Source organism: Dreissena polymorpha, chromosome 12 (assembly GCF_020536995.1).
Source record: "Dreissena polymorpha isolate Duluth1 chromosome 12, UMN_Dpol_1.0, whole genome shotgun sequence".
Taxonomy (NCBI): Eukaryota; Metazoa; Mollusca; class Bivalvia; order Myida; family Dreissenidae; genus Dreissena; species Dreissena polymorpha.
Window position 1 is genome coordinate 57,821,544 of NC_068366.1, and position 15,777 is coordinate 57,837,320.

The following is a 15,777-nucleotide window of genomic DNA, read 5'->3' on the forward strand; positions in this document are numbered from 1 at the left end:
CACTATATGCCCTCCTTTGGGAGCATAAAAATGTGTATCACATTGTTTTGGTAAATTAGTAATGTAGTTAAAAGAACAGAATCATCAATTATAAAGTTATTGATTATTAAGTGTTGCTGGCATATTTGATGCATTCATCTAGCTATAAGAAGGTCCCTGTTTTATCTCCACTGGCACTGAGCGAGGGTTCTAAAAATCTTTAAACAATATGAATAAGTACATATAGGGTCGAGAAAGCCTTGTTGATATGGGGGCTAAACACCTGAAATCAAAGCGACCCAGGTTAAAGGCCGAGGCCAAATAAATAAACCAGAGGCTGCATGAGCCTGCTATACTCTGAACAAGTATTGTTTCTTCTCAGAAAACTGGTTTAAGTGTCTTACTAAGCTTTAGACTTTGAGTTTCAGTGCAATCTATCTAAAATAAATTGGTTAAATTAAATAATAATTTGTAAAAAATAAACATTCTGCACAAATTTAATTATTTACTTTACCTGTGACTGTGTGCATGAATCATTTCAGTCTTGATGGTTAGTGAACTATGTCAAAAGCACCATAGCTATGAAACACTTGTATTTTGAATATTGCAATGTTCCACAGAAATGATGCTGATGATAATTCTACACGATCATGACATGAAAAATGATGAATTATTAGATATATTTCTAAATTCCATTTCCACCAACAATTCGGTTATTCCACTACCAGTTCACATGCTTCGTACACAGTTGAAAAGGACACTATTCCACTCAACAACCGTGACACATGTACTCAACTTTTCAACTTTTCGCAATTAAAATTGTCTTCTACTGTTATTGTTGTTGTTGTACTTTTGAAAGTAGTTCGAAAGATGGCGACTATTAACCCAGAGATTGATTTATGAAATAAATCGTCTGCTGATCCAGAGTGGTAGTGAATCAGTCTTCGGCTTATACCCACTGAAGAAGAGCATTCAGGGGAAATAATGAGAAATGACTAAATTCTGACACGGTTGCGAAGAAAAACAAATAATGCGAGAATATTTAGTGCGATTCGCTACACAATTATGATGTCATTGATATAACTTTTCCTGAGGTATGTATTTAGATGTGATTTAGCATATGTCATAGTGTTTTTGATTTGTTCAAGGTCATAAATAGCATCGCGAAAATATATGTCGCGTGGCAAATTTTTTTGAGACGTATCCATATGTGATATTCTTATGTAATTTTATGTCTAAATTCCCATATGTATGAACGGTCAACGCCCGCTTCGCGGGCTTTTGCCAGTATAAATGTATCGTTGCTCAGCGCGGAACACTTAACACCTAACATCTAATGCAACACCTAATAATCCTTTATATCCTATATATTTCCTTAATATTGGGGGCTAATGCCCCCAAACCTCCACTTTGTTGATAGTGGTAAACAACTGGCTGCGTACCTGTAAAGTTCAATCCAGCCTTATGTCATACATGCCATATGTCCCGGATTGTCCGGGACAGTCCCAGAAATGAAGAACTTGTCCCGCTGTCCCGGAAATCTGTCAAATGTCCCGGAATTTACAAAATCCATATATACATGTACCTTATCTTAGGATTAACTGCACCTCGAATCTGTGTATATCTGCAGCGTCTCCATGACAATGCCTACCCGAATAGGCAGACTACGCTACGTGTCAAAATCGATCAATTAACAGGGGTCCTGTTATCATATCGATTGTCTCACGTTCGCGGTCAAAGCGAAAAGGTGGCATTGTTTAATGTGGTTGTTAATTGACTTTAATCTACTACGTCATTATTTCCCGCTATGTAAGGGCAAAGGATAGTTGTTCACACATCTGAAGTCCAACATCGAATGAATAAAGGCGTATCAACAACTACGCGTTACACACCGGTCTTAATAACAATAACGCAGTGACGTCACCATCTATGTTTAGAACGCTTACACTGAAAACACGTGGCTTGTATCTAGTAACGGAAGTAGTAATGTTTAATTTGACGTTAATAGATCAAGTGTATTTCGGATAGCAGGGCTTGCACTAAGCGGCGTACGGCCGTATATTACGCCCGATAATTGTTTCCATACGCCGATAGAAAAAAACCATGACGTCCACTGTACTTCCTTAAAATTGGTCATACGCCAAAAATAGCAACCCGTGACGTAAGCTGTCGATTAAAATAACACTTCAATCAACACTGCTTTCTGCCGACTTAATGTGTTTTGCACACGTCTCGATCAGTCTAAACTCTGCCTCCTTATATTTGCTACCGCCCACAGGTGATTAGCAAGTTTATTGTGTGTTGTTTTTCTAACGGTTACACAACTTACCCCCCGCGCGGATCGCAAATTGACCGTGACAAAGCAGTCGCTTAAAATTGGTTGCTTTAACAACACACTCGTGCCTCTGCGCGTGCCATATGTTGTCTAATGATTAGGAGATACTTGCTGGTTTTGGGCAGACGGCACGGTAAAAGAGAGACGGCAAAAATAATTAAAGGAAAACAAAATTGATCAAAGTTTAATTAATTACGTAGAATCACTACCGTATTAGGTCCCGCGAGTTTTCTCAGTCTGTTAATCCACCGATAATTACGAGTAATAAGTTATTACTCGAAACCGAAAATAATATGATCCCTGGTAATAACCATCTTATATAAACTGGAATCACAGTTCATTTTCTATACTAACAAGTCATTTTACTAGTCAGAAACATTCAGAAAACACATTTCCTGGATTAGATATAATTTATCCGAGTAGAATTAAATTGCTACGTCATGACTTTCGACATTGCAAATGGCTGACCTATTTAACATTCAACCCGCGTTCAGTTCAAAGCTGGCGATTCAAATTACAAGTAATGTTGGTTCAATAATGGAGAAAACATTAAATGGATTTAACAACTATTTGATAAGGTTTGTTAAACCAGAAAACAACAAGGAAAGTTTGGATTATTAAAGTTAAACTGGTAAGGCATGTATTAAGTGTACATATTTCGGACATATATAGTATTCGGATAAACAGTAATTGATATACTAGATGCTCCATCACGACCATTCATTAAGATTGTGTTTTGTTGCAAATGCAGTCATAGGGATGAGGATAATAAAATGACAATAAATATGTGATGAAAATGTGCAACCGCACATATCTCAAATTACTTAAATGTGTTGAATGACTTAAATGTGTTATGATTACGTAGATTTTAATGAGAATTTATTGTTTTTACAAATGAACATAGTAAAATGATAGAAATAATAAAAGTTTTAAAATTAACATGTTTTGTTTTTTAAGTCGATATTGTTTGCACAAACTTATACCCTGATTTTCCAAACTTCTCCCTATTTTTAAAGCCTAGGGTAGTCTCCGCCTTGTTGTAAGATATATCTAGTTACTTTCACAGATGTACAGTGACCCAAAATGGATGGGAAGAGTTTGTGATCATTTACGCAGTTTACATTCTGTTAACATCAACAATAAAGTTGTTTGGACTTCCAACATTTTTGAGTGGGACTTCCATAAGTAAAGGGCAGGAAGTCAGGACTTCCAAAATTTATTTCTTAGTGCAAGCCCTGGGATAGGCTTTCGAACTTTTGCAATTAAAGATGCGAAACAAAAAAAAACGTACCAAAAATGCATATGTCTATAAATATCGCTACATTTTATACATGTCCCGGAAAATCGGCAAAAGTCCCGGACAATTTAACTCAATGTCCCGGAATTGGTCTGAAAAATTATGTGTATGCTTATGTACAGCTCAAAGTTGTTTCTGATAAGGGCTTTTTCCGTGAAAGAACAAATATGTCTCACATATGACTTAGTTCTTCTTGAATGCTCTGAGCTTTTATGAGTACATACATACAGCTCAGAGTTCTTCTTGACAAGGCCCAATTCAATGTAAATAAATAATGTCTCACATATGTCCATAAAATCGAGTTCAATCAACCGAATACATCGTAACAAACACAATAAATGTTACTATCGACACCCGTTTGCGTGCATTTTGTTGAGAAATGCTCAAAACATAAACTTGATAATAAATCGTTTATGGCGGAAGTTGTGAATTGTCGATTAGAGCAAAGCGAAAGAAAAGGTTACTCTGCACAAATTGTTTTCACCGTTGTATCTGACGATCTGGTCTTATGGTAGCAATTGAAATTGTATTGTGTATAACAGTGTAGTTTGAATTAGGACACATTCTTATTATTATTCTCGCTGCGGTGGAATAAGTGGTAGAGTCTGTGCTTTTAGATACGGCATTCTAGAAACAGTTATTGCGCTGTTTACAAATTGAACTGAAAATCCTTAAAAAACTGGATGTAGTATCGGGTGTTATTACATGCTTTGCGTTGTTGTTCTGAGTTTATTATCAGACCCCACGCCCCTTCACGGAGTCATTTTAGATGGACCTGTACATGCTTAGCAAGTCTACGGCCCTGTTATGTACTCTGCAGTGCATTGACAAAGGGATTAACACGTGCGAATGTCCTTGATGTGGCAATAGACCATTTTCACAATCAGCCAAAATTGATAAGAGGGCGATGTCGCGTGACTCGCAGAATTCCATACCGAGGCTGAACCTGTATCCATTCGTTGCGCAGGGAATAATCAACATGCGCGTCCCGCGTCTATGACGCACAAATATCGAAATAGACGCATAGTTTTGAAATATGTGCGTCCACTCGGACGCATTGCTGAAACGAATCCGTTAACACATACGCGAATCACGATAAGTACGAACCATCTTGGGTATGAGTCAAAAGTGTAGCGATGAACGCTGAGTTTAATAGTATGAGGATTGAAGACTGCAACAAGTCTTTTGATTGGCTCTAGTCGAGCCGCTGCTGTATAATACGATCCAATTAGAATTGACCTTTTAAATAGAGTGTGTTATGATATTTTCTAGAGTCCCCGGATGAAGGCCTACTTTAATTTTTTGTAACTAAGTCATAAATAATACAGAAATAATGCCTCCGAAATAAGGTGTTGAAGCTAGATCCAAAACAAACAACTCTAAACTTAAATAACGGTAGGTCAACGGCTAGCAATTTGGACGTAAACAATAATATTATCAGGCTCGCAATTCGGATGTTAACAATAATATTATCATTGACTTGAATCAAGTTGAAGTTTTGTAACAGATTACATTAATGTAACAGACACATATAGCCTATGTGAAGGCAAACAAGATAGTGATAACACTGAATATGTTTTTTGGTTTCAAAATTCACTGTTTTAGAGATTATTAAAAGTTTAATGCAAAATATAGTTAGAGCTAGTGTCACTTAAATGTTCTTCACAACTTGGTATCGTTCAAAATTTGGGACCCATTCTTTTTCAAGTTGGACTCATTAATTTTGGCCTGGGACTCATTGGTCTAAAATCTGCGAGTTCAGGGACCCATAGATAGTAAATTCTAGATTATTCCCTGGTTGCAGAAGTATTGCGTAGTCATTTTGGGACTAATGTAACGCCAAAATATTCAAAATGAAAGAAATTTGTCCAAACTTATTACCAGAAACAAAATACTGTAATTACGGGAGCCGGTCAACTCCTACCTAATTCAACTCACATGGTAGTAAACTGGCACGTTTTTTCGTCAACTGGCATGGCATTTCTGGTCAACTCGCACTTTTTAAAGTCAACTCGCACCCCCCTAAAAAAATATATATAAATAGATGAAGGATGTAATATGATCATTGGTTTATAAGTAGTTTATAAGTATAAATAATATAAATTATGTCCTTTTTTAATAATCTGAATATACGGTTGTCACATTTAATGGCTCTTTTACTTTTGAGGTTGCTGTTTTTCACGAGTTAAATAAATGTGTGTAAGAGGTGTGAAGGTACATATATACAAAAATCAATAATTAAAATGGGAAAACATTAATTAATTAAACTTAATCTGTATAATTAATCAGTGACACTTTAATTATTGGTCACAACACGGATAATGTTGTTAAGCGTGTTGTATACCGCCCGAGATTCAATCAAAGTTGATTTATCTGGTAATTAAACAGTTTTACTTTTAAAATCCAAGTCCAGGTGTAAGTTAAATTTAAAAAAATTAAAACAAAAATTAGGCGATGTTTGTGGCATGCGGTAAAATAGATCAAAGTTTCTTAGTTATGTATATAAATCGACTAAATTAAAAATAGGTTATCATTATCAACATATATGTGCTACGGACTACATGCTTATAGTGAATTCATGAGTTTTTATAATGCGAAACCGCTAAGTACTTTAAACCAATAGCGGAATATATGTAATTTTCAACTATGAATAGCGGGTATAATGCCGGCTACGATTTGGAGATTTGGTTATTTGTACGAGTTTTCAAATAGGTTGAAATGTTCGCGTGTTCATTTATAATAGTGAAAAGTCAAGCTCTATTTCCGCGTTCATGTTTTTTGTTTTTTAATTATGTGTATTCGAATTTCTATTAAATTTATATAAGCTTATATTTTTTACTTTTTTAATAAGATATGAAAGGTTTATAAATTTCTATACGTTACTATGTTAATTGTTATGTTGGAAATGTAATTATAAAACATTTGTCACCTAATCAGTCAGCAAAGTAACAATACCTGAAAACACCATTTCCTATTTCTCACCACCAAAATAACAATAAACAGCTAATCTGTAAGTCATTCAGAGCTGATGAGGGTACTGATTATCGAGGGGTAGATAAGGCTATTACTGAAATGGGTTGCCTAGAGATAAGGCTGTAGTGTGGAATACTTAATAAATATTTTAATTTTTCATGCTATACAATTTAGTATTTAATTAATTAACGGAATGAAATAAATATTAGCATAAACGTATATAGATGTATGTCTACTTGTGTACATATTGTAAAGCTTGATACTGTGTGTGATTATGAAATAAATATTAAAATAAAAGTGTATAGATGTAGGTCTCCTAGTGTGCATATTGTAAAGCTTTGATAATGTGTGTAAATATTGAAATACATATTAAAATAAAAGCATATAGAACCCGTCCCTTGCAGTTGTCTATCCGTATGGTCGTTCGTTAGTGGGAGACAGTGGACTGAGAGAGACGTTTAAGAGTGTTGAGTGCTTGAGGCTGTCTGTATTAAATACTTTGTTGACTAAAGAGATGGGGGAAAGTGTGTTATGCGTAAGGGAAGGTTGCGTTTTAAAGAATTGTTCTGTATGTGAGTGTGATCTTTGTCAGTGTTGTTCGAGGTGCTGTGAAAAATGCGGATGTGTTGGTGTGATAGGTGTTTTGGAGAGATTTTTCATTTGATTATTGTCACTGATTAAAATGTAATGATAAATAGACAAGAATAACAAGCGAATAATAAATATATACTGGCATTTCCCCAGGAATTTGGTCAGGCACTGCGGCAGGCGGTTGGTGTTGAATTCTTTATATACTTTCTCAATGTTATAAATCAAAATCCACACTATTTTGGAGCTACCAAATCACAACATTTCTTTTAATATTTATGTATTTGTCCTCAGTTCATTTCATTCAAGTCATATATTATAATATTAAATAACAACCAAAATAAACAGCAAGAAAAAAAAATATTGAAAAACATTATGTGGAAAATCTTGTTTCCAACTACTGTTCGTTTATTAGATTGTATTCTGTCATGCACAAAGACTAAAGAAAAATGTGTTGCAGGTATATAGCGAATTTCGTAAATATGAAAAAAACTATATATATATTGGAAATGAATATATTAAATATTGTTACTGTTAAGTTATACACTGTAACTCCAATATAACGCGGATGACGGGGTCCAAGCCACGCAACATCGTTATAAACGGACAGCGTTATAAGTTTTAAGCTTTTTTATTTAAGGGGCTATAAAAACAGGTACATTGTAAGTATAGCCTATAATATAGGTCCTGTGTATCGTCATGCTGTGTTGTCATCCGCAAATACATGCATGTAAACCTAATCGAACGATAACAGTATAACTACCGCTTTTCTAATGTGCACATTTATCCGATAATCCAATATAATTGCATCACTTACGAAAAAATAATGTTTAATATTTATGACAAGAAATATGTTTACGAACTTTGTTAACAAATTCATATGCCTACGCCATTTTTCAGAAAAATTAGTACAGTGACTTATGGGACACAGCTTTCATTGGACGAGCGAATTTAAATATAAATTGAATGCAATACGATACATGTACAAAGAAATGTTTTATTGCGTCATACGCAGCATGTAAAAAAAACGTGCTTTCCGTGGACTTTCTGATAACGGGCAAAAATTTAAGTGCATCTCTGTTAACTATTACACTGCGTTAGCATGTAAATAAATCCTCAGGATTTTTAAATGTATTTTTCGTATACGTTCTGAAACATTAAACACACACAAAGATATTTTTATTTATCAAGCATGTGTAGCATATAATAAACGATCACACACTTACACAGCCATAGTTTATACAATGAAATACAATACACGATAAATACAAAACATAAACAGGTAATTGTTTTAAATAACTTAAATTTGATTATTATTCCGCTTGCACTTGCCTTATTGAAATTAGCGCATCGATAGGGAATACATGTAATAAACACCGACTAGCGAGTTTTCACACCTTTATTGACATTACACAACAGATTAACACCAATTAGCTGTCGAGTGTCGTTTAACCTCCAATCGATTAAAATCAGTTAAACGGACGGATAAAGCAATCAAGCTGTGATCGCCGGCTTCTTCGAATTTGTGAAAATACATGAAGTTGCATAACATGGATTTGAATCAGAAATGGAAGGTCGGAGAAAAAACGGGATCCAAGGACCCCCGTGTTATATTCGACACAGTGTTATAACGGACCGCACTATATTGGAGTTACAGTGTAGTCGCCGTTAAGAAAATAATGTGAACAAATTTTGAAGTCTCTATATCGCTCAAAATCAACGAAAGTTTTGTTAAGTATTTCGTAAAATAAAGTTAACACCTTAACAATCAGTGTTCCTTATAGCAATATCCAAAATTTCAACGCTAGATGTAGTATGATTAAATAGATTTTTGTAGATACAAAATGCTCGTGTTTGTTTATTTGTGGCCACAATTAATTTCCGCGAATATATCTATTCATACCACACACGAACACCATTTTGGTGTCCATGTGTCGTATGAATAGATATGCAAAACAATAATGAAAACGAGCATTTTGTATCTACAAACATCCATGTTACCAGTCCACATCTGGCATAGAAATTTCGGCAATTGCCATAAGGAACACTGATTTTTAATTGGTAAAGTTTATTTTACGAACAATTGTACGAAATGTTTTTTTATTTTGAGTAGTAATTATACTTTAAATGGTCGGGAGCAATCAAATAAGACTTTTGATTCCAATTAATTGTATTTTCAACTTAAATTACGCACAACTGCAACACACATCAGTTACGGTTTATTTTTGAAGCAAGTTCTTTATAATTTTTTATTTTCTGCAATAGTCGTTAACAATTAAAATATTTTAAAGATCGCCGTGGCGTAGTAGATATGGTGTCCGCCTAGCGATCAGGAGGTCACGGGTTAAAAACCCCACTGTGAGCGTTCCTTCGATCTCCCCCAAAAGACACCAAGAACTGGTTCTAGTCCCAGGAAACAGACTCGAGAGCGTTTATATAAGCCTACGGTTTTCGATGCAATAGAGCTAAAATAAATAGGTTTAAACTAATTAAAATAAAACAAACTAACAATTTGAGCATATCTTTAATTGCTCTTACTCCACATGTACCGGTAATAATAGATCATTATCGACCATTATTAGGGGACAAACACCATAATTGATCCCCATGAACGACCCGTAAATCGTTCATTCGTGTTACCTAAGCCCCTTATGCACACACCGCTGATAAGAGCGTGCATGTTTTGATTGAACGATGCAGACAGCATTCGGATTAGAGCTTGCAAGCGCTTGTGAAAAATTCAAGTGCATGCATTTTAGTCCGCTGGGCTAAAATCGCCTGGGGAAATCCCTGATTATATGTGTCTATACATATGAATATATGGTGTTTGAATATATATATGAATTCAAGTTACACTTCATTGAATGGGTTGTTTTATATAAATCATTGTTCTTAAATCATGCTCCAGTGTTTTACTTTATGTTATAATGTATAATAATGTCTATCTCAGAATTCAATGAATTACACTCAATATCAATAATAAAGTGATAAGTCTTATGTTACTAAGAAGTGAATTCTTAATTTATGTCTAACCTTATTAAAGTATCTGATGAATAAGTCATTATCAATTGAAAGTCATACAACTTATGTTACTTATGAGTGATTTCTTTTTGTAAATTCTATCAATTCCTAGTTTTCATAATTCTTATAATCCATGCACTACACTTTTGTTATTTTCTATTTTGTATATGACTTAAAGCAACTGTATGCTTTCGAGCTAATAAATGTTGCTGCTGTAGATGTTGTTGTATTATAATTCCCTTACGGCTGATCTAAGGGTCGTTGTTCCTTTTCTTTTTTCCAAAAGTCTGTTGTCTGACCGCTTTTCATATACAATTAACATAAGTATTAATTAAAATTTGAACAAATTGTATATAAAATGTCTGTCCATTTGAAAACAAATATTTAATATTTGAAAATAAACTTTCTTAAAAACATAAATTGTATGTACGGAGAAAAGCATAGGTAAAAGGTTTATTGGTACATGTTGTTGTAAACACACCGACAGTGACCGCGTGCGTTCCTTTAATTTTTATGCTTCCCGAAATAAAATTTCGGCGGAGCATATAGTTGCCAGTTTGTCCTTCCTTACTTACTTCCTTCCGTCACACTTTTGCTACCGTTTCTCATAGCGCCTTCAATACTTTATCAATCGCTTTCATATTTGGCATGTAGGTACCTTGCATGGACTTCTACCTTTTGATGAGGTTTGAGGTCACTGGGGTCAAGGTCAAGGTCACCGAGGCTAATAATAGACTTCCTTCTGTCACACTTTTGCTACTGTTTCTCATAGCACCTTCAATACTTAACCAATCACTTTCATATTTGGCATGTAGGTACCTTGCATGGACCTCTACCTTTTGATGAGGTTTGAGGTCACTGGGGTCAAGGTCACCATGGCTAATAATAGACTTCCTTCTGTCACACTTTTGCTACTGTTTCTCATAGCGCCTTCAATACTTTACCAATCGCTTTCATATTTGGCATGTAGGTACCTTGCATGGACCTTTACCTTTTGATGAGGTTTGAGGTCACTGGGGTCAAGGTCACCGAGGCTAATAATAGATTTTTTAGGTGTTTATAAACACACACATTGACAAAGCGCATCATCGGGGAGCATCCATCAGTTTCACTGATATTCTTGTTCTTTTGGTTAATAAAAAATGTTCCATATGCAAACAAGTTGACATTTGCATTTACGGTTGACGTGTTTGAAAATTTTATTTAAATCTTTTTTCTGCGAGCACACCATATCATGTAAGTTATCTTAATTTGCTCATTATAGATATATTGACGATCTATTTGTGTTAATTCATGCCAGAAAATAGTTTATGTTGCTAGTTTTACCAATAAATCAGGGCCCGGAATCCTGGCGGTACAATTTCTATGGTAAATCGTGTTACCAGTTGCAACTCCCAGAGATCCGGAGGGTCAATATAGCTGGGAGTTGTATTATTACAACTAACATATGACTATAAGATAGAGTTTAATCAACCTAATAAATGGTAGAAAACACAATATCTGTTACCATCGACATCAATTAATCATTGTGGAGAAATACTCAAACAAAACTTAATGAAAAAACATTATCAAATCAAAAGCCTTAGTTTTGAATTTACTGTTCAATCCATCTTACTTAGGTTCCTGAGATACACTACGCGTCCCGTGATTTTTGCCACGATTCTCGCATCACCGCAATCGATGCAACGTGACAAATTGCGGTGATTCCGAGCGACAAGAAAATTTGGGTGATGTCTCGGCGACCTTCGCGTGATGTATCTCGCTGTTACGCAATCAGCGCGAATCACCGCAAATCACCGCGAACCGCCGTGGTTCACCTTTTTAAGAGATTTACATTAAGGGTTACACTACATTACATGTACATGTAACATATATGTATACACTTACATTATACATTGCAATAATAAAGCTTTTGTTGTTGTTGTATGCAATGGGCGTATTAGCTAAAATATCAATATCTGGGAGTTGGATAATTGCAACTTCTGTTAGTGTTATCAGTTGCAACTGTCAGGGACCCAGAGGATCAATAGCTTTGAGTTAGATTATTGCAAGTAATTATGCAACCCACTGTAGCAACAATCACTTATTTTTTAAATTCAAACTCTGTAAAGTAGATTGACAATTCCTTTAAAATATAGGGTATCCAACAACATGGATATAAATGTAAGCTTCAAGTTTGTTAGACAATTATTTTGGAAAAAATACATGTATTAAAATTGGAAAAATTGTGTTTTGGAAAAAATGACCCATTTAGGCCCAATGTTTACAACTGCAAGAGATCTCAGTTTGTATTTCATTATATAAGTGTTAATCCAGGGTGTATACAACCTTGTAAATTCCCTTGCAAAGCCCTAGGTGCCTTGTGCACGTTGTATGATGAGGAGAAAAGCTATTCTCTACTGCCAAATTGTGATAAGGAATTCTTTTGACTCTACTGTACTGAACTTTATATAAAGGGGATTTAGAAAACTCCCAAAGGAATGCATTTTGCCAATGTGTACAACTCCACAAGTACAATAAATCAATTTACAAGTATTTTTTCTTCATTAAACATAAAAAATCCATATTGGTATATTGAGTTATTGTTATCTCATTGGTTGGATTTTCCTGATAAGTGACAAGTGCAGGTACACTGTAACTCCAATATAACGCTCTCTGTTATAACGCTGAATCCAATAAAACGCGGGTGGGTCTTGGCTCCCGTTTTTTCCAACCTTCCATTTTGCGCTAGAGTGTTTTCTTGACATTCAAATGTGGAAGCGTCCAATGTGCTTATTGTAAAATGGCTCAATTTTAATCAGTAAGAGACTAACAATTACTGGGGAATTTGACAGTTTAAGTGTGAAAATCTATTGTTCAGTGCAATACAGGTGTGAAAATAGCTTGTGTTTCGTGTATGTACTATCGATCTTTTTAATCATTGAAAGCTTTGACAAGTTTTACAATACATGTTTCAAATCATTGTTATTTGTAGACAATATGAATTAAAATATTGTCTGCTAAAATGCAATTGAAAACGTTACAGTCAAAGAGAAATTTAATTAGCAATCAAAACGGTTAGTTCCATCCAAATGTAGGGTAATTCTTTACAGAAATTCACTTTCATTTTTGCATGATTTTGAGACTTCGACCCTGTCATCCGTGTTATATTGGAGTTACAGTGTATGGTTTGAAATCGATATGCAGTAACTTGTACCAAAGGTGTTATATTGGAGTTACAGTGTATGGTTTGAAATTGATATGCAGTAACTTGTACCAAAGGTGTTATATTGGAGTTACAGTGTATGGTTTGAAATTGATATGCAGTAACTTGTACCAAAGTTGTTATATTGGAGTTACAGTGTATGGTTTGAAATCGATATGCAGTAACTTGTACCAAAGTTGTTATATTGGAGTTACAGTGTATGGTTTGAAATCAATATGCAGTAACTTGTACCAAAGTTGTTTATATATTGGAGTTACAGTGTATGGTTTGAAATGGATATGCAGTAACTTGTACCAAAGTTGTTATATTGGAGTTACAGTGTATGGTTTGAAATCGATATGCAGTAACTTGTACCAAAGTTGTTATATTGGAGTTACAGTGTATGGTTTGAAATCGATATGCAGTAACTTGTACCAAAGTTGTTATATTGGAGTTACAGTGTATGGTTTGAAATCGATATGCAGTAACTTGTACCAAAGTTGTTATTTTGGAGTTACAGTGTATGGTTTGAAATCGATATGCAGTAACTTGTACCAAAGGTGTTATATTGGAGTTACAGTGTATGGTTTGAAATTGATATGCAGTAACTTGTACCAAAGTTGTTATATTGGAGTTACAGTGTATGGTTTGAAATGGATATGCAGTAACTTGTACCAAAGTTGTTATATTGGAGTTACAGTGTATGGTTTGAAATCGATATGCAGTAACTTGTACCAAAGGTGTTATATTGGAGTTACAGTGTATGGTTTGAAATGGATATGCAGTAACTTGTACCAAAGTTGTTATATTTGAGTTGCAGTGTATGGTTTGAAATCGATATGCAGTAACTTGTACCAAAGGTGTTATATTGGAGTTACAGTGTATGGTTTGAAATCGATATGCAGTAACTTGTACCAAAGTTGAAAAGTCCTCATATTGATCATATATCACCTTCAAAACTGTCCAATGTATAAATATTAAGTTAAATTGCAAACGGGTTTAAAAGTGCAATATATATATGTATATGTAATGTATAAATTTGTAAACTCATATTGTATTTTCATTTTGGTATTATGGCAGTAGCAAAATCACAGACATAATCTGCTGTATCCACCTTTTGAAGAACTTGTTGTAAAATACCTCCCAATTTGTTTAAAAACAAGCAAACCAGAAATTTGCTTTTAGGAAAACCCACTATTCTGCTTATACGAACTAATCCTTATAATAATAATTCTTTTAAATACACCCTTATTAACCATTATTATTTGTATTAAACTACCATAGGTGGATCAAACAAGCTAGCAAATGTAAGTGAGTTTTTCGAAAGTCTAGCGGGATCGAAACGAGTCTATTCCTTGATCGTTAAATATGTATTTTAATTATAGTTATCAGTGTTTTATTTATTTAAAAAAATCTCAAGATTATGCAGTTTGAAATAAGAATTTAATCGAATTTGGTTGATTTCATATCGGCACCTGTCATTCACGAAAAAGGTATTGATGCAATGAAGGCATCATTTCTGTTCTATTTTAATGCATCAGCATTTTGTAATGGATAATAGCATGGTGAGATATTATTACATGTATTATATTTAGAAATGGTAAGAAATTATTATTATAAATCATCCCAAAAATTGTTACAGATAGTGTACTCTGATTTTAGTGTCATGATTCCTCTTCAAGATCAAAACGAATGAAGAGATCAATCAGCAGAAATGATAGCCAAGGTAATTCTGAGGCGGACAGCAGGGCTGCCTCTCTGCCTGGACCCAAGACCACGCCACCTGTGTTGCCCCAGTCCATGAGCACACAACAAACACCAAATACTAATGTGGCTGCTACTGTGCGAACCAAGTCAGCGAGTAATAGACATGTTCAGAAGAACAATGGAACAGGTAACGAAACAAAGGATTCACATTTGATTGTTCTTGTTACATGTCTGTTTGCCAGCAATATACGTCTTGTACAAAATTCAAACATGTCAATAATCAAATGGGTGTCATTTTTTATGCACCCGGATGGAATGATCGGGGGTATATTGTTTTTGGCCTGTCTGTCGTTGTATGTGTGTGTGTGTGTGTCCCCCAAAACTTGAACCAAAACTTTAACCTTGGTCATAACTTTTGCAATATTGAAGATAGCAACTTGATATTTGGCATGCATGTGTATCTCCTGGAGCTGCACATTTTAAGTGGTGAAAGGTCAAGGTCATCCTTCAAGGTCAAAGGTCATATATATATGGCTTCAAAGCGGCACATTAGGGTGCATTGTGTTTCTGACAAGGCTGGTCTTCTGGATACTATTATATATGTTGATAACAGAGAAAAACAAAAGCCACTTGTGAGATATAAATTCCTCAATTTTTGTAAATTTTATTTATAAAATTATTTTTTGAGACACA

The 15,777-nt window shown here is 34.6% G+C and overlaps 1 protein-coding gene across 2 annotated transcripts in view; it reads left to right on the plus strand.

Moving 5' to 3' along the window:
• LOC127853774 (uncharacterized) overlaps window positions 1–15,777 on the plus strand; it is a 45,847-nt gene that overhangs the window by 8,864 nt on the left and 21,206 nt on the right. For both annotated transcript variants that reach the window (XR_008036744.1, XM_052388541.1), the window contains exon 2: window positions 15,040–15,271. Coding sequence is in view for 1 of the 2 variants with exons in the window: in XM_052388541.1 (XP_052244501.1) it covers window positions 15,070–15,271 (202 nt within the window). In the remaining variant the exon portion in view is untranslated. The remainder of the gene's footprint in view (window positions 1–15,039; window positions 15,272–15,777) is intronic.